The 24,385-nt window shown below is 45.2% G+C and overlaps 1 protein-coding gene across 1 annotated transcript; it reads left to right on the forward strand.

The window, feature by feature from the left end:
* Positions 1-11,348: 11,348 nt before the first annotated feature.
* On the forward strand, positions 11,349-23,311 carry PPP1R14D (protein phosphatase 1 regulatory inhibitor subunit 14D). Its single transcript, XM_032769057.2, has 4 exons — positions 11,349-11,741; positions 17,033-17,128; positions 19,999-20,031; positions 22,494-23,311. Exons 1-4 carry the CDS (start codon positions 11,553-11,555, stop codon positions 22,554-22,556), a joined length of 381 nt encoding a protein of 126 aa, XP_032624948.1. The 5' UTR covers positions 11,349-11,552; the 3' UTR covers positions 22,557-23,311.
* Positions 23,312-24,385: the final 1,074 nt, after the last annotated feature.

Here is a 24,385-nt window from a genome sequence, read left to right on the forward strand (position 1 = left end):
AACTGAGTACCAGTATTCTCTTTCCATGACTCATTGAGTGGATCCATATGAATTCAAAGTTCCTGATTTTTCTCTCACTGATGTTTTACGCTGGTGTACCTCAATTGTCTTTAACTGAGTGACACATGATTTATACTGCTGTGAGATGAGAATAAGGCTTATAGTTTTATATCTTGATGGTTTCCGGAGGAGCCCAAGTCTATGAATCAAGACCCACATTTGACTCACAAACTTATAAATTTTAAGGCCAGAAGGGATAATTATAATCATCTAGTCTGACTTCCTGGGCATCACAGGCCACAGAACTCACCCACCTGCTCTGACAACAGGCCCATAACCTTTGGCTGAGTTACTGAAATTCTCAAATCTTGATTTAAGGACTCCAAGTTACAGAGAATCCACCATTTACACTAGTTCAAACCAGCAAGTGACTCATGCCTCATGCTGCAGAGGAAGATGAAAAAACCTCAGGGTCTCTGCTAATCTGAGCTGGGAGGAAATTCCTTCCCAACCCCAAATATGACAATCAGTTAGACCCTGAGCATGTGGGCAAGACCCGCCTGGGAAAGAATTCTCTGTAGTAATTCACATTCCTCTCCATATAGTGTCCCATCTCTGTCTGGTGGAGATATTTGCCAGTAGCAGATGTGAACAGGCCACCTGCCATTGTAGGCAAATTCCTCTTATCATCCCTTCCATAAACTCATAAAGTTCAGTCTTGAAGCCAGTTAGCATTTTTGCCCCCATGTTCCCTTGGAACAGTGTTTCAGAACTTCACTCCTTGGATGGTTAGAAATCCTCATCTAATTTCAAGCCTAACTTTATCAATGGCCAGTTTATATCCATGTGTTCTTGTGCCAGCTTTGTTCCTTAATTTAAATAACTTTTCCCTCCCTGATCTTTATCCTTCTGATGTGTTTGCAGAGATCAATCATATCTCCCATCAAGCTCTGTCTACAATGGGATGAGGAGTATCAGTATTACAATGCTAACTGCATTCAGCAGCTTACACGGATGTATGGTAGTTTAATATTTATCTAACAAAATAGCTCTTAAAGATATATTGCCTGTAACAAACAGAACCCAGGTGTTGCTGGCCAATCTGTCTGAGTCACTTATCTTGTTATTGTGGTTGTTATAGGAACAGCAGTACCTTGATCAGCAGGTAGATGCAGTTTCCAGAAGGAAGTGATCTAGTGGCCCTGTTCCAAAGAATGAGACAGAAAGAAGGTTTGGCATGCTTCTTCTCTTTAAAGGGTCCTAGAACACAGCCAAGTGGCACCTTCCCCCTTCATCTGCTCTGACTGCTTCCTATCACCTACCTATCACACCATTACCCACTGTGGCTGAATCCATTCAGCCTTGTTTTATCCCAGCTCTGCTTTGTCTTTAAGTGATAGATTGGTTGGGGAGATTGATTTGCTTCCTGCCCCCCTTTCCCCATCCAGATTAGTTCTGCTGAGATGGTCAGAGTTGAAAGGTAAGGGGAGGGACCTGGAGATACCTGAAGACGCAAAGAACTGGCAAAGAAAGGAGACAGGGAGGGATCTTAACTGATAGTGACTAAAGCTGTATTGTGAAGTGGGGCAAGGGAAAGGATGACAGGGTGCTGAGTCCTCAGCAGAGCACGTGACTGAGGGGCATTTCCTCAGCATGAAGTGTCCTTAGACTGTTTTTTCATGGCCCACAAGAGGTGTGTGGTTATATCGGGTTAGCCTTCTCAGCATAAAATCCTAGTGGAGACAAGGCACTTTGATTTGTACCTCAGGGTAGCTAGGTGAGGTTACCCCAGATGTATGTGTATAGGAGGGGTACAGTATTGACCTCAACTAGCTAAACTGAGGTAAAGCCACCTGTGCATTGCTGGGATCTTACAGGGAGATCACTAACAATGTAAAAAACGCACCAGAGGTGCCAACATCCTGAGTTCCTGGGGAATGCTCGACTCCTGCTCCATCCCGGGCCCCTCCCCCACTCCACCCTTTCCCTCAAGTGCCCGTCCCTGCTCCATTCTGCTTCTTCCCACCCCATTCTGCATGCTCCCCTGCCTCTTCCTGCCCCTATTCCTCCCCCCTCCCCCACAGCGCCTCCTGCATGCTGGTGGGGAAGTGCTGGAAGGGAGAGGGAGGAGCTGATTGGCAGGGCCTGCCAGCGGGCAGAAGGGCAGGGGGAGGGAGAGGAGCTGATCAGTGGGGCTGCCAGTGGGTGCTGAGCACACACAATTTTTTTTCTGTGGGTGCTCCAGGGCTGGAGCACTCACAGAGTCAGTGCCTATGCAACACATAGTTTTTGACAGCGAGGACAGCCTTTGATTTGATTTGCCTTTAGCAGCCCTCCTGCATTATTCCTTATAGTAGCTCCTGCTAAGAGAGGCTGGGACTAGAATGGCTGAGTGCTCTCATAGTGCCAGCTTTCCTTTGCCATTCCTCATATTGCCACCTGCTAGGAGAGGCTAAGATGAGAGTAGCTGAGAGTTCCCACATCACCCATGCTCCTACATCATTCCCTACATACTGAGCTCCCCACAGGCAGAACTCCCATGCCATTCCCTACAGCAGTGCTTCTCAACCTTTTTGGGCTCAGGACCCATTTCTAAATGTTTATGACCTGTCACAACCCAGTAAATAATCTGGGGGTGGAGACCCTGGCTGGTTTGCATTGCATCCTGCCCCCACAGGGGAGTTAAGTCCTGCCCACCATTCACCCCACAATGGTGGCTCCTGCAGCTCCTGTGCTGCAGGACTGGCTGGACATGGCTCTCCACTCCAGGCATTGAAAGCTTCGGGGTTGCAGCACCACTCAGGTTTGCCTCTCCCCTCCTCCCACCCATGACTGGACCAAATTTGTGTAAGTGGAGTTGTGATCTGGCTCATGGGGTTGCAGTGCCACTCACTCAGATTTGGCCTACCTGGACTCCTGTCATCATGACGGCTGGGCCAAAGCTGAGTGGTGCTGGGACCCCAGAGGTTGCAGTGCCTGGAATAGGGAAGTGAGCCCAGGTAGTCCTGTGGAACAGGAGCCATTGAAGCTGCCATGGGACCCTTTGAAACATTGTGGCAATCTAATTTTGGGTCCCGACTCACAGCTTGAGAAACTCTGCCCTAGAATGACTCCTTCCTACTCAGACAAAAGTAGCTGTGGGCATTCCACAGCCTGCACTCCTTCATCTTTCCCTTCAGGGAACCTTGTTGGGAAAGGCTGGGAATATATAAAAGGCTTCCCGCATGCAGGATTCTGTGCCATTCCTCACAGTGACTCCCTATTGAGGACTGGTCTGCACACCGGGTTTTGTAAATGACATCTCATAATTCTAGGGGAATCAGCTAGATCAATACTGGTACCAAGGTGCTTGTATAACCGCATCCACACTAAGGGGTTGCACTTTAACTATACCAGTTCCTAAACGGATCTAGTTATAGCAATACAAAATCTGTGTGTAGACCAGCCCTGAGATAGAAGTCCTGAGGCCATTACAAGAAGCAGGAGAGATGACCTACGTCCCTATGCTGCTTATAGGTGGAATCTGGGGGAGGGGCATGCAAGGGCATTGCCCCCCCAAACTGCAAGCCTTAGGCAGGCGTTCTGAGTGTGCAATGCAATGAGTCCTGCAAAGGAGACAGGAGAGTGCTGCTCCCAGCTTGAACCCCTCAGGCAGGGAGTCAGAATTTTGTTTATAAACAGAGTGAATAACAGATGATTAAGATAAGAAAGAATGAGGAGTCTGGTGGCACCTTAAAGACTAACAGATTTATTTGAGCATAAGCTTTCTTGGGTAAAAAACCCACTTCTTCAGATGCATAGAGTGGAAATTACAGATACAGACATAAATATACTGGCACGTGAAGAGAAGGGAGTTACCTTACAAGTGAAGAACCACTGTTGACAAGGCCAATTCAGTCAGGGTGGATGCGGGATGTGGGAAGGAGGCCCTTGAGGAATTCCACTAGGATTTCAACAATTTCCACCCCACCATCAACCTCAGCCTGGACCAGTCCACACAAGAGATCCACTTCCTGGACATTACAGTGCAAATAAGTGATGGTCACATAAACACCACCCTATACTGGAAACCTACTGACCACTATACTTACCTACATGCCTACACCCTACACTGGAAACCTACTGACCACTATACTTACCTACATGCCTCCAGCTTCCATCCAGGACACATCACATGAGTCATTGTCTATAGACAAGGCATAAGATACAACTGCATTTGCTCCAAACCCTCAGACAGAGACAAACACAAGATCTATATCAAGTATTCTTAAAACTACAATACCTACCTGGGGAAGTGAGGAAATGGACTGACAGAACGAGACAGGTACCCAGAAGTCACCTACTGCAGGACAGGCCCAACAAGAAAAATAATAGAACACCACTGGCCATCACGCACAGCCCCCAACTAAAACCTCTCCAGCACGTCATCAATGATCTACAACCTATCCTGGAAAACGATCCCTCACTCTCCCACACTCGGGAGGCAGGCAGTCCTCACAGACAGCCCCCCAACCTGAAGCAAATACTCACCAGCAACTGCACACCACACCACAAAAACACTAACCCAAGAACCAATCCCTGTAACAAACACCGTTGCCAACTCTGTCCCCATATCTACTCTAGCGATACCATCATAGGATTTAAAAGTAGCCATCCTTCAACAAAAAAACTTCAAAAACAGACTTCAAAGAGAAACTGCAGAGCTATAATCCATTTGCAAACTTAACATCATTAACCTGGACTTGAATAGGGACTGGGAGTGGCTGGCTCACTAAAAAAGCAATTTTCCCTCTCTTGGTATTGACATCTCCTCATCAATTATTGGGAGTGGACCACATCCACCCTGACTGAAAACAAACAAAATCTGCAAAAACACTAGAGTTTTCAGTTGCCTAAGTAGCCCCTGGAATCACGGTTAAAGTTGTGCCCCTTCCCCAAAATGGAAATGGCGCCCCTGTGAGCAGGCACAGAATTTGTCCCCCCACCCCAAGCATGGCCCGTTGGCCTGACTGGAACCACCCCCCAAACCTAGAAGTCAAACTACGCTATGATTTGCCACTGCTTCAATTGTTCCTAGCCACACCAGCCAAGATGCTGTTAAATTTTAAAAGGAAAAATGTAAGACTCTTTTCCCAGTGAAATGAGCAGGTAAGAATTTAGACCCAGGTCCTTAAAGGTATCTAGGGTCCTAACTTCCATTGAAATCAATAGGAATTAGGAGCCTAATACCTTTGAGGATCTGGTCTTGAGTGCTAAAAATTTTTGGTTGCTATGCTTCTCTCTCTCCCTGCCCCGCCCCTTCCTGCTCTTTACGGGAATAGGAGAAGTAACAGGAATATTTTATAATCTGGCATAAAATTCATGTAATCAGCTTTCCTGGGAGATAGGGGTGGAGGGGAAGGAATCATTTGTGGGTTAACCCTTGTGCCTCTTATTACGATATTATTGCAACAGACAGTCCTGGTACTGTGTAGTTACCAGTAGATGGAGGCTGGCTCCTCTCTTCTGTCGGTAATTACTAGTCTGTTTATTTTGTGAGCTGTATTTTGAAGAGGACATCCAGGGCACTCAGAGCTGGGGGTAGGCGTTCTTTTGCACAGAGCAGTATAAATCCGAATAGATAAATACAAGGAGGTGGAACGTTCCCCCTTCCCTCTCTCTACTGGGGTTGGAGGAGTTTATCTCCCCCAGAACTTCCCTTCCTGCCTTTTTACTGCCTGATGAAATGCAGACTTACCAGATGGGAGAATCTGAAGTCGGAGCAACAGGAGAAGCTTGTGCTTGACTGGGGAATTTATAGGGTTCCCAGTTCTTCCCACCAGTAAGTGCATCAGCACTGGCACCTCCTGAGAGGTGACTTGTACAAGCTGGGAATCCCCTGGCTGCTCCTTTTCTTCTACAGAATCATCTGGACCCCTGCTAGGAAAGAACAGACCATGTCACCGCTTCTCCTCTCCCCTGAGTCCAGGGAAAATGGAACATCTCACTCCTCCTGACACTCTATAGAGGGGTGGTGGGATGGGAAAGGAAGGGCAGGTAGGAGTACTATGATGTTCCCCCAAAACAGTTCCACATTCTTGGCATGCACACGTGCTCACACACATATGCACCCTCACCCCTTTGACTGTGGCCTTTCACATTCTTTTGCCCATGCCACATCCTACCCCACAAGGTGATAGGGTGCCACAGACATGACCATCTCAATGGGTAAACTCCTATCTTGCTCTACATGAATCTCCATGTGTGGCTGTGATGGTTTCTAAAGTGCATGGAGGTGTGGGGTGTGCATCCATCTCTCTCGCAAAAAGTCATTCCTCTCCCTTCTTGGATTTGAGGAGAAGAGACAGACCTGTTCTCTAGAAAGATGAGCCGGGGCCTTTTTGAATTATTCAGTGTGTGTATAACAGCTGTTACGCTGACAGAAAGATACTGCAGCTTAGGTCACAGATGCAGGCTGTAGCTTCTGAGTTTCAAGAAAAGAATGATGTAAGTGTATCCTCCTCCTCACAAACCTGACTGCTTCAGGCCTGGATGTCACAACATCTTGGCACTGTGACACAAATGTTGCACTTGGAGGTCCTTTTGGAATGTGAGGCTTGGCTCTGAGTTGACTGGACTTTCTACGCACGTGCCTAATATCCCAATATGAGATTATATGTTAATTTTAGTAATTAGCACTTTTCGTCTGCAGAGACAAATACTAACTCCTCACAACACTTCAGTATTGTTCCTATTTTACAAATGGGGAAATGAGGCACAGTGGTTAAATCTGACATTTTCAAACTTAAATGCCTTAAATTGGGCACCTAAAACCACATTTAGGCATCTAAATAAAAGCATTTGTTAAGCATACACACGTTCCAGAGAAGTCAATCAGCACTACGATTGCTCAACATCTCTGAAAAAATCAGACCAGGTGACTAACTTTTCGGCAACCAGTCATGAAAATTTTGCCCCAAGCTACTTTCCCAAGGCCATGAAGGGAGTAATCTGGGATGAAATTCATGATCTTCTGGCTTCCAGTTTTGTTCTCAGACAATTCAATCACCGAGCTCTCCCTCCCATCAGCACGTTAAATAGATCACTGAATGTTCTTTTGTCTCTCGAGTTCTGAGCTTCCTATGTCATGAGAATAATACAGTACGGGAGGTGAGGTGACAAACGTTACAAGTGGAAGTATGTCTATGGATATATTGTTATCATCTTCTGAAAAAGGGGCTAATGATAAAAAAGGCATAGTCCATTGCACTGTAGTAAACTTACAGTAATAATATATCACAGTTGGTCTTGCAATCCTTTTACCTTGAAGGGGGATTAAAGGTCTGTGATATTTACAGCACTGTTCCATTTTACAAGGCCACGTCAGCTGCACAGACACACACAAAAGGGAGTAACTTTGATTACAGGTACCAATCCACTGTGGCACTTGTGTCCCTTTCAGACACTGTAACATGTCCTTTTATTCATGTATGGCCCAGGAGCATTCTAATGTCCTTCCTCACCTGCCCAGAAACCTCATCTCAGCCTCTTCAATAGGGGCAGATTAAAGTCTTGTCAACTGGACGACCTGACTGGGCCCTATGTTACAAAGAGGGATCCAACAGTTGCTGTTTGGTAGTCTATGCAGATGAAGTCAGGTGGGTCTTTGCCCTGATCCTAATAGACTGTGTCAATAGAAAAACCCACTACAGAAATTGGCACCAACTGGCACTCTCGGTTCAGAGACCACGCACTGGATAGACCAATGGAACTAGAACTAATTCTTCAGCCATGGAAGTGGTCTTTCTAGTCTAGGGGCATTGATGGGGCAATTTGGTGAAGCTTGCATTCCTGCTGCCCTGTTCTGGAAGTAAATTCACTGTCCAGAAAATGTTGTTATTTCAGAGTTAAGGTTAACTAGCAGTGTTGCAGCCCTAGAGCTGGTCAGAAAACAAAGTTTTTGTTCTACAGGAAATTCCCCCATTTCAAAATTGATTTTCATTCCACATTGGAACGAAATGTCAGCATTGGAAATGGGGAAGTTCCATAAAATGTTAATTTAGAAACCTCAAAACATTTCATGTGGCTAATGTCACATTGTTTCAACATTATCAAAATGAAACTATTTTATATTATCAACATGAAACGTTTTGATCCTTTCAAGTGGAAATTTCTCATTCCAACATTATGTGCAACTGACAAGATGTGCCTGTAAAATGGAACAGGGCTGCAAATAGCTCAGATCTTTAACCCCCTTCCTGTAAAAGAAGGATTCCAAGCCAAACTTGAATATACTATTACTGGATGTTTACTACACTCTAGTGGATTATCCCTCTTTTATCATTTGCTCTGAACTGGCGTATACTGGTCTTTTAAGGCCAGAGGGGGAAATCTAGGAGCCACGGTTACCATGTTCCAGGAGTTCTGGAGCAGAGGATGGCCTAGGAAATGGCAAACACAGATACTGGGAGAGAGGAAATTATCCTAATGTAATAGTGTTGCAGGGTGGGGTGCAGAGAAAGAAATCCAGGTTAGTGTCTCTTTAAGGGACAAGGAGCCTTGTAGTAGAGGGTGAGACAAGGCTCCTCTTCCCTCTCAACCAACCAGGACAACTTCTGGGAAGGAAGGTAGCATATAATTTGCCTCTACCCAGGGGGAGACAGTAGCAGGGGAAGGACTGCTTGCCTGCTGACCTCACCTGGCCCAAGGAGAAAGGCCTGAGGTAATTTGACCATGCCTCCAAGTGGTGAGATTGGACCCCAGTAGATGCACCTGGGAGGACTTTGTTAGGAATGTGGTGTTTGGAGTTTTGTTTGTTTGAAAGACTTTTGTTGCTAGTCCAGCTGAAGCTGGGCAAGAGTAATTTCAAGGGCCCAGTTAAGAGAAAACACCTAGGGGTGCAGCCTGCTACAAGCTCCTTTTCATAAGGTGATGATACTATCTCCCTAGACGTATGTCTACTTGTACACTATATTACCTCCAGCATTGTCCTGTTTCAGTAGCATAGTAGGCTCAGCAAACAAGAGAGAGAAGAACATTTCCTGGGCTATTTAACATGGATTGGTGAGCTAACAGTCTGAGAATAAGAGTGAAAGCCAGAAGTTACTGAGTTCATCCCAGCTGACTTTCTCCATGGCTTTTGAGCAGTTTCTTGGGCCTCAATTTTCAGAGATGCTAAGCAACAACATCTCCAACTGACTTTTTTGTACCAGTGGTGGGTGCTCAGCACCTCAGCAAATCAGGGCATTTATTTAGGCATCCAAGTTTTAAAATGCTAGACTTAACTGTAGTGCCTCAGTTTCTCCACTTGCATGCTTGGAGTAACACTACTGAACTCCCTCACAAAGGTGTTGTAATACTTCTTTTTAAAGAGGAGAAGTGCAAGTTAATGTCCAGTTCTAAACTGGGATATTAGCCATGAGTAAAGAGCCCATTCAGGTCAGATCCAGGTCCCACTTTCCAAAGAGATCCCAGGGCATACATCAGTGTCATGGAACCAAGATGTTGTCACATTGAGGCAGGTCCTAAAGCAGCCAGGTTTTAAAAAACTGCTTATTACGTGAGCTCTGCCTGTCCTGTGCACTCAGTGAGGCAGGGGTCCTTGATAACAATAGCATGTGATCATGTAGTTAAAAACTGTGTCCTACTACATATGCACCAGGGGGACTGAATTAAGGTGGCACAGTCAACCTTAATTCTGGCCCCTCCCAACTTCTGAGTGCTTGACTTTGCAACCTTATTAATGTTTGGGGGCTTTTCTCCACCAACTATTTATTATTTAGGAAGTCTTAACATGTTTACATAAAGTTCTTTTAATGTAGTTTTTGTATATGTAGACACAATGTTTATATACAATTCATTTTAGATAACAGAATGAAATTAATTAAAGTGAAAAAGTTGAAACAATGTTTTTACTTTATCAAAACATTTCAACATTATAAAAACAAAGACAACAAAGTCAAAACAATTCACTTGCGCTTTCTCCCATCAAAATGTTTATCATAATCAACATGTTCCCTTGAAGTATTTTGTTTCAGCTATATTTTCTGATTGAAAAAATTTTGAAGAAACTTTTCCCATCAATTCTATTCAGACCCTTTTAGAATATTGGGTGCACCTACAGTTAAATCTGTGTACAGATCTGTTCAAATGTACAAAGGAGTTTTTTCTGGCTCATCACAGCAATTCAAACCACATTGTGCAGCTAACATTTACCCTAAGGAAGTTTTTCCAATATTGCTTCTCCAAAGGGGCAACAGCTGCTGGACAGCAGTTGAGATTAGTCCCAAGCAGGTCCTGTTAGTTTGGGGAGTGACAGGAACTGAGTTTGAGCCCCAGGGATACTATAACATTTTTTTTAAAAAAATCATAAAATGTTGATGTCAAATTATTTTTAAGGGTTTCGTGGGAACCCCTGGCTTAAATGACTTCAAATTTGGACTAGTAACTCTAGCCTAGACCTCCATGATGCCCAGTAATTTTCAAGACAATCTGAATAAACATGTGAACTTTAGAGCACTTAGAAAAATGGGCTAGCTCAGGGGTTCGCAACCTCTGCCACATGGCTCGCCAGGGTAAGCACCCGGCTGGCCGGGCCAGTTTGTTTACCTGCCACATTGGCAGTTTTGGCCGATCGCGGCTCCCACTGGCTGCAGTTTGCTGTCCCAGGCCAATGGGGGCGTCAGAAAGCCGCGCCCAGCACATCCCTCACCCGTGCCACTTCCCACAGCCCCCATTGGCCTGGGATGGTGAACCACAGCCAGTGGGAGCCGCGATCGGCCGAACCTGCCGATGCAGCAGGTAAACAAACTGACCTGGTCCACCAGGGTCCTTACCCTGGCGAGCCACATGCCAGAGGTTGCCAACCCCTGGGCTAGACAGTAAAGTAGTCTCAACCTTACAGTGGTGTTACATCGTGCTATAATCCAGGACTTCTGTCTCCAGCAGAAGCTAATTCATCACTGCTGGATTCACTTTTTTAAAAGAAAAACATGAGATATAGTGTTTCAGCATCAGCCATCCATATAGGAACTGGGGTAGACTAAAGAGATCAATGCACTTTAAACACTATAGGAATCAATGTATTATGTAGGGACAAGTCCTGTGGAACTGTGCATGAAGTATGTGCTCATGTACATACATATGTAGAGAAACTGTCATTTAAAACCTGCTTCTCTCACTCTTTCACCTGTGGAACGGGCTTGTATTAAATATTAACAAACTTTGTCCATCAGTTCCCTAGGCCTCTTTTAACAACAGACTTATTACAACACCTTTTCTCCCTCCCACATTGCTTTTGTCAGCACTGCCAATTCTGAAACCTAAGATTCTCTTTCCTGTAACTCTGTCTGCACTACTTTATTGCTGCTCTTGCTGTGCAGGTGCTCTCTACCTTTCTCACTGGGACCACTGATGCTGCCTATCTGCCTTTGGCCATTGTAAGCAGCTTTTTCTGCCACAATTGCCCAATGGAAATATAGTAAAGGGGAGGGAGAAGAGAGTGGAAACAAAAATACGAAGCCAGAGAGCCCCTGCACTAGGAGTGGAAGACAGAAGAGCAGGTGGAAGACGTGATGAGCATGGCCAGTAAGTCCAGAGATTTGCCTCGAGTAACCTTCCAGGCTCCAGAGAAGCCTGGGGAGGAATCATCCCACAGGAAACTGGGCAAGCTAACAGTTAAGTACAACCGCAAAGAGCTTCAGCGCTGGCTAGACCTGGAGGAATGGATTGATGCCCAGTTGCAGGAGCTGTACCAATACCAGGTAAATAACTGGGCTGGATCAAACTTTCCTTCTTAGGTGTAGGGGAGCCTAGACCCTGTGGGCTATAAAATGTTATCTCTAATTTATTGGGGACAAGTCGGGCAACAACCCAGGTTGTGACGACTGGGGACTCTGTTCTCTATCAAATTTCTTCCTATCATATACTAGAGCTCTCTCTCTAAGTGATGCTGCTGTGTCAGCGCTCAGACTATGGGTAATGGTTTGTCTGTCAAGGGAGATAATGGGCACTACAGGCAGAGAGGAAAGAAAGGGGAAGTGGGGATTCAGGCATTGTAGGTAAAGATTTTGTTTCCACCTCCCAGACCTCCAAAGTTCTGTCCCCAACATTTTCCATAGCAGCAATGTTACTTGGTGGGAATGTATGTGAGCACATACCTGTATAGATGGTAGTAAGAACAGGAGTACTTGTGGCCCTAGAGCCTAACAAATTTATTTGAGCATAAGCTTTCATGAGCAACAGCCCACTTCATCGGATGTATGCAGTGGAAAATACAGTAGGAAGATATATATACACACACACACACAGAACATGAAACAATGGGTGTTATCATATACACTATAAGGAGAGTGAACACTAACCCAGGAACCTATCTTTGCAACAAAGCCCGTTGCCAACTCTGTCCACATAAAAATTCAGGAGATACCATCATAGGACCTAATCACATCAGCCACACTGTCAGAGGCTCGATCACCTGCACATCTACCAATGTGATATATGCCATCATGTGCCAGCAATGCCCCTCTGCCATGTACATTGGCCAGACCAGACAGTCTCTATGTAAAAGAATAAATGGACACAAATCAGATGTCAAGAATTATAACATTCAAAAACCAGTTGGAGAACACTTCAATGTCCCTGGCCACTCAATTACAGACCTAAAAGTCACAATACTACAAAAAAAAAAACTTCAGAAACAGACTCCAAAGATTGAATGCTGAATTTAATTAATCTGCAAATTGGGCACCATTAAATTAGACTTGAATAAAGACTGGGAGTGGATGGGCCATTACACAAAGTAAAACTATTTCCCCTTGCTTATTTTTCCCCCACTACAGTTCCTCACATCATCTTGTCAATTGCTGGAAATGGGCCATTTTCATTACCACTACAAACAGTTCTTTTTCTCTCCTTCTGATAATAGCCCACCTTAACTGATCACTCTCCTTATAGTGTGTATGGTAACACCCATTATTTCATGTTCTCTGTGTGTATATATATATCTTCCTACTGCATTTTCCACTGCATGCATCCAATGAAGTGGGCTGTAGCCCACGAAAGCTTATGCTCAGATAAATTTGATAGGCTCTAAAGTGCCACAAGTACTCCTGTTTTTTTGTGGATACAGACTAACAAGGCTGCTACTCTGAAACCTGTCATAAATGGCAATGTTTATCCTGAACTGTCTTGGAGCCATGGTACTTAATTCTGGCTGTGTCATTTGGGGTTTAAACCAGGGATTTTTCATTGCCTTTGTACAAAAGTTTCCAGTACAGATTGAACACTGAAACATTAAACTGTCCCTGAGTCCATTCATATTTTGAACTTACATGGCATGTTTGTTGGTAAATCTCAAAAGTACTCTGACAAAATGGGTGAATGTTTTAGTTTCCCTAAATGTAGCTAATACTAGAGAAGTTAAAGGATTTGCCCTTATCCAAAGCCCATTGAAATGACTGGATCAGGCCCCAAGTCACTAGCAGACACAGGAACAGAACCCAGCTCTCATAAGTCCCCTATCCAGTAGACCACTGTTGCCTTCAACAGAAAGTGTGGATGGGTTTAACCATTGGTACAAAATAAGACACACATCGTCACCCCACACGTCTTGATTTAGTTGGGAATTGGTCCTGCTTTGAGCAGGGGGTTGGACTGGATGACCTCCTGAGGTCCCTTCCAACTCTGATATTCTATTCTTCTAAAAAATTTGGTTAACTCTTGAATTTCACAGTCTTCCATTTTTGAGCATAGTTGCATTTTCAGATAGGATTGAAAATGGACATGCCTAAATATCCCTCTGGTAATTTCTAGGATCACTTGCTTTTCTATGTGCATTGGAATTTATTAGGGAAACTATTCTCTATTTGAAATGAGAAGACAGCTCCTCCTGTGTTCACACCATCCACAAAAGACAATTGAAAGAAAAGAGTATATATAGGCATTCTGTTTTGCAGTACATGTGGCATCTCTAAGAAGGAATGTCTGGTTTCCAGCATTATTATTTCTGTATTTTTATTAAGAATGGTTTTAATCTTCTTGAAGTTAGTAAAACAACTATTAGACTAGTAAAACAATCATTAGCTAGGCTAGATGATCATAATTGTCCCTTCAGCCCTTAATTTCTATGAATTTCCATTTGAAATTCAGTCATTTATTGTTTATAAAATATTAATGGGAGCTCATCCCATGCCCTGGGTCCCTTATAATATATTAAAATGCACAACAGCACATTCAGTGTAAGTACATTCAAATACACTGCCTAAACCCACCCATCAGTAAAATCTGAGTCACCGTATCCTGAACGGAGCCATTAATGTAATGTTTATGAAAGGTATCAGATCGACGGCCCTGGTGAACGAAGTCAGTTTATCCATGGAATAGGCGCAGCAGCAGTGCCAGCTTCCCTGCTAATCTTCCTGTCCTGGCTTTAGGGGACGGGACTGTCTCTAGAGGTCATTGGTTAGTTCAGTATCCAGACCCTTTCTGTCCTGCATCTCTCTGCTGAGATTGCCAACAAGAATGGTGATTCTTTTTGATAATTTTTGTGATATGGAAACTGGACCAGGACCAACAGACATCAAATGGTAACCATTTTTGGTCATGACTCTCTACCAACCAGAGCTGGATCTAACCCAGCAACCTAGAGATAAAACGCTCTTTATCCATTAGCCATCTAGTTCCCCAATACTGACCTTCCTAGCAAGTCTATCCCTAGAACTTACTCTTTTCTGTTTCCATTTGTCAGAGATTTGATGATTGGTTCCTTCTTGATCATGTGGCTTGAAGAGGTATTGAAGCTGGACACTTTTTGGCTTCATCCTATCATCTAAAATAATAATGAAACACCCCTATGTATGTGGTTTTACTCTCTTTGGCTTTAGTTAAGTCTTTGTTCAATGCTTCTTTGGCATTCGAGACCAGCAGTTCCAGGCTCATGCGACAATCCCATCATGAGAAACATGTAGAGCATGTCTATGCACATGCCCAGTAGGTACAGCAATGTAGAACTGACAGTGGCACCAAGATGTCACTGTGCTCATGTGACAAGATCAGTGACATTTGATATCATTGGGCTCCTGAGAGCCAACGCCAACGGTGGAGAAAGATAAAAGGAACCCACTTCCAGCCTAGAATATATAGACCCTTTCTGTACCTGGTATTTGTGGAACTGGTAAAAGTAGAGTTACGGATGGAACTGACAGAGTATTTTTATGAGGGAGTTTGAGGTAATGGGCAGGGCCGCCTCTAACATTTTTGCTGCCCCAAGCAAAAAAAAGAGCACTGCCCCGCACCCACGAGCGCCATGCCACCGAACCCCCCCGAGCGCCGTGCCGCTGAAGCGTGTCTTCACCGAGCACCGCGCCGCCCAAGCCCCTGCCCCCCGCAAGCACCACACCCGGACGAACCGAAAAAAAACCAAACCAAGCGCCGCCCCACCCCAAGGTGCTGCCCCAAGCACGTGCTTGGTAGGCTGGTGTCTGGAGCCAGCCCTGGTAATGGGGTACTACTGTAAGGAAGCTCACACCTTGGTGGATTAAGTGGAGGTGACAGGAGACATCTCTAAGAAAGACAGAACAATTGTTGCTTCTTTAAAGAGTAAGGTTTTTTTGCTACTCAGAGGAGCTAGTAACATTTAAAGCACCTGTTTCAAAAAAATTCACAAGTGGCCTACTGGCAGTTCTTGGTGGTACCATGTGCGAGACCAAGGTGTAATTCCCTCTCAACTCTCACTACGCTGGGCCCACAAAAGAGCATTTTTAAAGGAGCCATAAAGGCAATACTAAAGTCCCTTTTTCACCTATGATCTCCTGAGAGTTTGTATTATGTAATCAGAGTCTGAAATCATTAACATTGCTGGTGAGTCACTATGTTCAAAGGTAGATTCAGAGACTTGTTTTCCTTTCATTACTGCAAAGTGTTAGCAGGAAGAAGGTATTTCTGGAAGGTGTTGCCAACTGACTGGGGCCTCTGCTGCTGGCTCCTCTCTTGCACAGGAAATTCCCTAGAATTCAGACATGCATTTCAGGATCCATAATCTCAGGCTAAGCATCCAAATTTCCATCCCTAGTTCTAACAAATCTTGATACCTGATCCAAACACATTTGGAACTACCACATCACAGTACATATAAGTTTAGAGATTGTTGGCACCGGTACAGCAGTTTCTTGTAAATGTTTTATGAAGGATTAAAAAAAAAACAACCTACCAGACAAATCCTAGAATCACTTGGATCTGAAGGAGTCTCTAGTGGGCCATCCCATTCTGCTCCCAGTATCAAGGCAGTACTATCTTTGTTAGCCCTGATAGTCTAGTCTTCAATAGCTCATTCCACAAACTCATTGGCAGCTTGTTCCATTGCTCTGAATGTCCTTAGCATTATTCAGTTTCCTAAAATATCTTAGAAGTCTATAAGCATCAGGGCTGAAACAACCAGGCTCCATAAAATCACCGGTTCAGATTTTAGCAGGATCAAGTCAAACAGCCATTTCTACTATGGGCAAATGGAGTGCTGCAGACTTTGTGTTTAGATCTTTCAAAGGAGAACTTAGAGTTCCATCTTGACGTGGCCCTTTGGGACCCAACTCCCTTGACCTTTTGGGAAGGCCTAATTGTTACTCATTCCATTTTGTAAAAGATGGTTTACCCCAACTGGGGTTCATCCTATTTCAGCTGCATTAGGTCCTTCCATAGGGTCTTCTCATGATAGCATCATGCTCCATGGGCAGGTATTCGGTGTTGTGGTGGGACTGTTTGACACCTCTGGGAGCTAAATCTGGAGGAGCTGAGAGATGTTGCTTGTGTCAAGCCACAGTCTGAGTGTTGGGATGTGGTGCTGCCAGAGATGAGCCTGAATCAGAACCTTGTTCTAAATACACTCATATTTCAGGAAGATTCATATATTAATCCAGTTTTTGCCACATGGGCCTCTCTAACTAGAAATGAATCCTTCCCCCACCCCATTTTCATCCCCCCTGCAGTTCTCCACACAAAGTCCTCTTGAATGCTTATCAGTTGACAGGACAGGTTTATTTACTATGTATTTCTGCTCTAGCTGCAGGAGGAAGCAGATACAGCAACTCCTGAACCAGAAATTGACATTGAAGATCTTCTAGAGGTCTCCAACGAGGAACAGAAATCAAAACTACAGGTCAGACGGACTGTCCGTTCTTATTTATATTAAATATGGGAGCTAAGACCCTCTCTACACTCAAATTGACCTATTACTGAAAATACGAGTCAAAAGTAGGTCGCTCTGGATTGGTGTAAATCCTTATGTGGATAATACAAAACTATCAACTCCATTCCAGAAGCCAGGATTAAGGGCTGCTTTATACCCAGCTTTTGCACTGATTTAATCAAACTGGTAGAGAAAATGATTTAGTTCAATCCTAATGTGGTTGCCATAATGCTGATATAAATCACTTATACCCATATAGCCACATCCACACTAAGGGGTTGCGCTGATTTAACTAATTTGTTTTTTTTTCTACCAAGTTAGTTAAATTGGTGCACAAACTGAGTGTAAAGCAGCACTAAGACTCAAGTTTGACTGCACAGAAACTTATCAGTTCATTCCATCAGGTGTCAATCTGTAATAGTTTGGAAAACAATTTTGTTCCTGTAAGGTAGAGAACACAGTACCCCCTTGTGTCAAGGCGCAATGCTGCATTATCTCCTGTGTCATCTGCCACTTGTCAGGTCTTCCACAGCTCAGCCCTCTGGCCCAGTCACATGAAGTTCAGTCCCCTTCCTGGTTAAAAAAACCCACAACCAAATAGTCTTACAACAAGAGAGCATTCAGCCACCTCTTGAGCTATTCCTCAGCCTGTCCACTGGGGTGAGTCTTTGGCCCCACCTGGGCTCAATATTCTTTCTGTTTGGCTTGCATACCCCTTCCTCAGCAGCTGGTAGGGGAAGAGAGGCCCCTCAGTTCTGGGTTCTGGTCCAAGGACCCTGTATTAAGAAGAACAGGAGTACTTGTGGCACCTTAGAGACTAACAAATTTATTTTGAGCATAATAATATGCTTAATTGTTAGTCTCTAAGGTGCCACAAGTACTTCTTTTTTTTGCTGATACAGACTAACACAGCTGCTACTCTGAAACCTGTATTAAGAAGCTAGGTCTAATCCATCAAACATGCTGCAATTTCCCTGGGCAGCTTCCTATCTCCAAGCTACATGCGCTGCTTCTCCACAGCTTGTATTTAACACAGCATTCCTTTGGTTCCCAGGCCTCTCACTTCTCCCTAGATCCTCCCAACTCCTCCTTTGCTGATTTATTAGCTTCTCTGCCCCTCTTGAGCTCCGCTAAAGTGTTTTTTACTGACCCTACCAATAGGCCTCCCCTACAGGAGCCTGACCTGCTCCTGGAGAGTTCTTCCTCTGTTCATTCTGGTTTTAACAGGTTTCCTTCACTGCTGCCCTTCCTCAGGGACTCTGGCAATTTCCCCAAGGCTCTTCCTGCTCCTTTTAGGCCTTTGCTCAGGGTTTCCCCCAAAGTAAATTGTGCTTCCTATGGGTCCTCCTCCCTGACTTCCTGCCTGTTTAAGTCATCTCTCAGGGCTCCTACCCTTGAGAGCCAAAGAATGACCCCTCCTCCTACCTACAGGATAATCCTGCCTTTTCTGCAGTCTTTGCCCTCAACTGAGTGCTTTGACTCTGTGTTGTCTTTTCGGGTATGGCTACATTATAAATTTCAAAGCGCTGCCCCAGCAGTGCTGCGGGAGCCCTGATTACACTGACACTTTACAGCGCTGCATCTTGCAGCACTCAGGGGGGTGTTTTTTCACACCCCTGAGCACGAAAGTTGCAGCGCTGTAAAGTGCCAGTGTAGCCAAGCCCTGTCTAACCCTTTCACAGTTGGGATCACTAACTAGCCTCAAACTGCCTTGTCACCATCAGGTATGGGATAGCTGGTAGGTCACAGGCAAGGCTGATCCTGGCTTATCTTAAAGGGCCAGCCAGCCTCTGAGTCCCATTCACACCCATTGTCAGCAACAAGTCCCTATCCCATTGTACGCAGGGCCAAAGTGTCCTATTTTTACGGCTTATACACTTCTCCCACTTAATACATGAACTGAAAAATTCCTTATCCACGCTAACTGTCCCCAGTGATTTGTTAGGGATGAGTGAGCTACTCAGAAGTAACTCAAACTTTCACCCAAAGTTTGAACTAAACCTATTCTGAGATTAGAAAAATGCTGGTTACCTTTTAACGCAGTGGTTCTCATTCTCTCAGAAGGCTCTGTACTTCTGTGTTCCTGGCAGCAGCCAATGCAGAAAGGCCAAAAAACCCCAAACGGAACAGCTGTTCTTGAGGTATTTCTCGCCCTGACAGAAGCCTGAAGTAGCTTAAAACACATAAGATTATGAGGCCTGTTCTTATGGGGTTTTGCAGCCCAATTTTGCAGATACTCAAGACTAGGTTAAGCCTCCAGATGCTTACGGGTTGATCCAGAATAACTCCTGAGAGTTTTGCAGTAATAATTAGCTCTTATAGGGTTTGATACAAAGCCCATGGAAGTTAATGGAAAGAGCCACGCTGACTTCAGTGGGCTTTGGATCAGGGCCACACAGTGTTCTTCAGATGTAGGCTTCAGAATGAAAGTACCATTACTAAAAAACATACTGGCAGCAGACTCTTTACACATCAGACACCGTACGCACTGTGATAGCTTCCGGAGCCCTCTGGGGTGACACGACTGAAATACAGAACTGCTAATGCGATCCAGTACTGTGGAACAGGAACGAAGTACAGAGCTCTACGTTGTACATAACAGTGTTTTGGTGACTGTGAGTCCTGGGATCTCCTGCGACATTCAGTACAGAACAGCGGTGATGAGTATGGAGTCCCTGAATGGTGTGGCATGATGCAGGTGATGGTGATCTCAGGCTCTGGAACATCATTGGATCATGTAGCACACTAGATATGGCAGCCTTACACACTCTTCCTGTATCTTAAAAAGGAAAAACAAATAGACAAACTCCTCAGGAACTAACATGAGTTTTGCCTTGCAGGAAATTCTTCATGAGTGTTCCAGACCTACAGAGGTGAGTGAAGCATCGTCAATGAGCATTTAGTCTCAGTCTCATACTGTGCTGTGGCAATGTGGCTTGGCTCCATCTGGTTAAATAGCTAGTATGCTCTGCAGATAGTTGAAGCTTGAGTTACCAAGCTTGTTTACTCTCAGGAGGTTTTTTATACTTTATTCCACACGGCTGTAAAAACTAATATAAATATATAGGAGTGAATGGAGAGCAGTGACCAGTGAGGATAATTTCAGATGTGTGTTTCCTACGGTGTTCTCAGTCTATTTCCTAGTTATGGAGTCAAAGGAAATATCAGAAGCGATAATGATCTCTGAAAGAATAGACCAAATAGGCAATGTGGTACTATTAGCACATAATTGTAACTTGCCTCTGTAGTGTATCTCCATTGTATCTTGTCCAGTCCTTGTAAATGGCTGCACAAAGTTTAATGTACAGAAAATAGGGCTGGCAAATGATTCACATGGAAATTAAACTTAACCAAACTAGTCTGCAGAAACTGAGCCAGAATCCTGCTAAATCAGGATTAGCAGGCTGGTAGCCTCACCATCAAGGCTGGCTGTGGGGCTCTAAGAGTCCATCTCCAAATCACAGGCAAGAGCACAAGGCTAATTATGCCCACATGGATAACCAGCAGAAGTTTGTGCAGTTCATGGGCTTAATGAATGTAATCACATGGCTGTTTAGTAGCTGACCTTAGGTGGCTGTCCTACTTGCTAACAAGTAATTGAATTAGTGTTTTCTTACCCAAAGAGTCTATGTTAAAGGTCTTGTTCAATCCTCTCTGCTGACCCCGGTGTCTGTAATCTATGCAGCCATGTGTCCATTACACTCACATTTCAGGAGTCCATGTACCTAGCAAGCAGATAGAGGAAAGGGGCTGACTACGTGCTAGCTTCAGATGCCTAACTGCCACTTTAAGCACTACTGGCATTCACAAAACCATCGTTCAACTGCTGCCTAACTCTGTAGGCACCTACATTTCTGCTCGTGGGGATGCACAAAGCTACCCAACCCAAGCTGCTCATTGCCTAATTCATGCCTAACCCCTGAAGGCTTTGCAAACTAGACCTTCCCCTCCCTATTTTGCCTGTGGGGCTCAATCCTGTAGGCATGCTTGGAGCACGGATAGGCCCCACAAAAGATAGCAAGAAGGAAGATATGCTGCTAGTCCCACCTCCCAATAGCCCAGTAGTTAGTACACTCATCCCTAAGGTAAGCAACCGGGTTCAAATCCACCGCTGCAGGATTCAGGGTAGCAATTTGGACCCAAGTTACTTACCTTCCAGGAGAGTTCCCTGTGTGTTAGATGGTCACTGGGCCAGAGTGTGTGAGAATGACTCTGTTGGTTGGCTAGGTATCTCAGGGTGCTGGCGTCTGTGAATCCCTTTTGTTTAGGCACCTCATTCTCCTCAGACAATGCATGAGGAGCCTGGGCACCTAACTCCGGGTTGTGAATTCCACTAGGCAGCAAGTCACCTAAGACCCCCCCTGGTGAATCTAACCTTACGATATAGTTCTGCAAATTCACTGGGAACATGCAGCAGTAGATTAAGCTCAGCTCTGCGAAGTCAGGCCTCCAATACACCAGCCTGATTTAAGCAGTAGCCTTATCAGTCCACTGTGCACACAGTGGTTTCTGCAGAATGCAAAGACCTTAGAGTGACCTGTTAGATAGGGGAGGAGTTTAGGTTACCTGATCTATTTTGGTCATGTTGGTTGTTATGAAGAGGGTGGAATTTGTGCTATTTACAGTGGCAGCCATGCAGAATGACCAGATACCTCAGTTTTAAGGGATCGTCCTTGACAGTTTGGGTGAAACCTGAGTTTTCTCTTCAGTTTCACTAGAACTGGTCAGGTAACTTCCCTTCCACCTGGTCAGCCCATCCTCACCCCCTGCTAATGTTTGTCCTCAAACACACAAATGTGTTATTCCCCCCCCTCCCCCGACTACTTCCTCACTGAAGCAAGCCAGCTATTATGGGTCAGAATGTGGGATGCCCTGTAATCCGTATGGCCATTTCAGTGAGGAAGCAGCAAGCATATCATGGCCTAGATGTTGAGAGCAGCAGGACGTGGATGGGAGGTTGTGGTGGAAGTAGGGAACTCTGTGCAAAAACAATAGAGGCAGCTGTACCCTGAAGTCATCTGACGGTGGGAACAAACAGGCTCCATGGAGAGGAAGGGGTGGGCTGCCTGGGAAAGAGAGACAAAGCGTGTGTGCCTGCCCTGAAGAGAGCTGGAAGAAGGGGGAGGCTGCCTCTCCCTCATTGACAAAAATCTCCCCCTCCTCTCCCCTCTCCAAACAAAAGAACAGGACCTGTTCTGCATTCCAACATTCTGGTCACTGGAACGCTGCTAAATATGAAGGGCAGTAAGAGGGAATGCAGCAGGCATGTTACTCTTAGAGCTATGGCTGTGCACAATAAGCATTAAAGCCTTCTTCTGACTGACTCTCATTCCAGGACTTCATTACGGAACTGCTCAGTCGACTGCAAGGTCTCAGGAAAATCCCTCAAAGGAAATGATCCTATCCATCATGAGACACCCCCCCTTTCATCCCGTATTGCTCACATGGAAGCGGTCGTCTCCCCAGGACAGAGAATCACATGGGAAGATCATTTTACAGTTTTTCTAGGACTTGGTGTTCTGAGAAGCATCTTAGATACTTTTAGCATCACATTCCAGCTTCATGTTCACAGGGAGGGGACTTGTGTGTATCTTGCTGATATTTAAAGAGCTGTTACGTTAAGGGAGAGGGCAGATCACCTTCTTTTCTTTTTCATTCATTTTCTTTTTGAAGGAACCTCTCCTTTGGCTGAGGAAGTGTTGGACACAGCTCCCTTTGGAGCCATTCAGGGCTGCTCCTGCTGCCCGGTGACAGAAGGGAAAAAGAAGGCATTGGCTGTTATCCATCCTTCACCAGGGACAGGGAGTTCCTAGTCCACTGCTCCCAGCCCCTGCCTGTGAACAGACCTCCTGGCTCTAGGACAGCACATGGACAAAGGGTCACTTCATATATTTTTAAAGTCACTGTTTCTATTAATCATCCTCCCTGGTGGAAAGCTGGGCAGAAAATACACTCCCTGGAGCTTTTCCTTCCATCCTACTGTATGTCCCACAGATTGATTAATATTTGTGGGGCATGGGACTTTTTAATGAGCTAGCAGCACCTCAAACAAATACGAGGACCTGCAAGGGATTTTTAAAGGACCGCACAGCTGCCTGTGTAAGGACATTTTGAAAGACACTCAATTTGTGTATTAAAATGCATAGAAATCCAGACCTGCTTGTGATGTGAGGGTTTTTGTTCTGCATTCAAAGAGGAAATCCAGAGAGTGAAGAAAAATCTAATTAAAAGCCCATCAATCCAGGGCTGGCTAAGTGTACTCCTCGTGGGGAGTATTGAGGAAGGGAGAGGATCAGCAACCCAAAGGGGATGTAGGAGCTGGAGCCTCGTGCCTTTCTACCACCTCTTCTAGGTGTAGCAGGAGTGGGACTCACAAACCACATCCAGAGAGACAGTAACGTGGCAAAAGTGGGATGGAAATAAGATAATAAATAAAGGAGGATCACTTAGACTCAGACAACTCGCATATGGTAGAAGAGACTTTTGGTTCCCCCGCCCCCACAACTAACGCACATACACTCTCCTAAACAGAGGTGAAGTTAAGTCTCTGTGGGAGAGAAAATCCCATGTCCCATTATGCTAGTGATCAGGCTACCAGGGTTTGTCCTTGTGTTCTGATTCGTCATACAGTGTTGCAAAATGAGGGACCAGGGCCTACAATGCAAAGGAGCCCTGCAGCGTTAAGGCCAGCGCTTCTGACAGTTAACAATAGAAACTGACTGAAAGTCTTGGGCTGGACCAGAAATCTCTACATGTTTTAAGTTTTAAATTACATCAGTCCCCCGTCCTAGTTAATGACAGAGTGCAGACTGGTACATTTGTCCCCCACCCTAGAGTTCAGAGCACACCACTAGAGGGCCAGAGAAAATGGCTGTTTCCTGGCTGAGAGAAGCATGTGTCCCTGGGTTGGTTGGTTGGTTCTTGCATTTACACCCTTTTTGAAGCCGATGTGCCATATACATGGCTGGTGCAAGGATGTTTCGTGCCCTCCCCTGTCCCCGAGCCCCCGCGGCAACTCCCCACCTCCGCCCTGAGGTGCTCCCCCCGCGCAGCTCCCCACCCCCACCCTCAGTGCCCCACCCCCGACCTCTGCTGAGGGTCCCCCCCCCGCTCACCCCTGCTCCGCCTCCAACATGCGCTACGCTGTCCAGTGCCCCACCCCCGACCTCTGCTGAGGGTCCCCCCCCCGCTCACCCCTGCTCCGCCTCCAACATGCGCTACGCTGTC

The sequence above is a fragment of the Chelonoidis abingdonii genome, chromosome 4, assembly GCF_003597395.2.
Source record: "Chelonoidis abingdonii isolate Lonesome George chromosome 4, CheloAbing_2.0, whole genome shotgun sequence".
NCBI lineage: Eukaryota > Metazoa > Chordata > Testudines > Testudinidae > Chelonoidis > Chelonoidis abingdonii.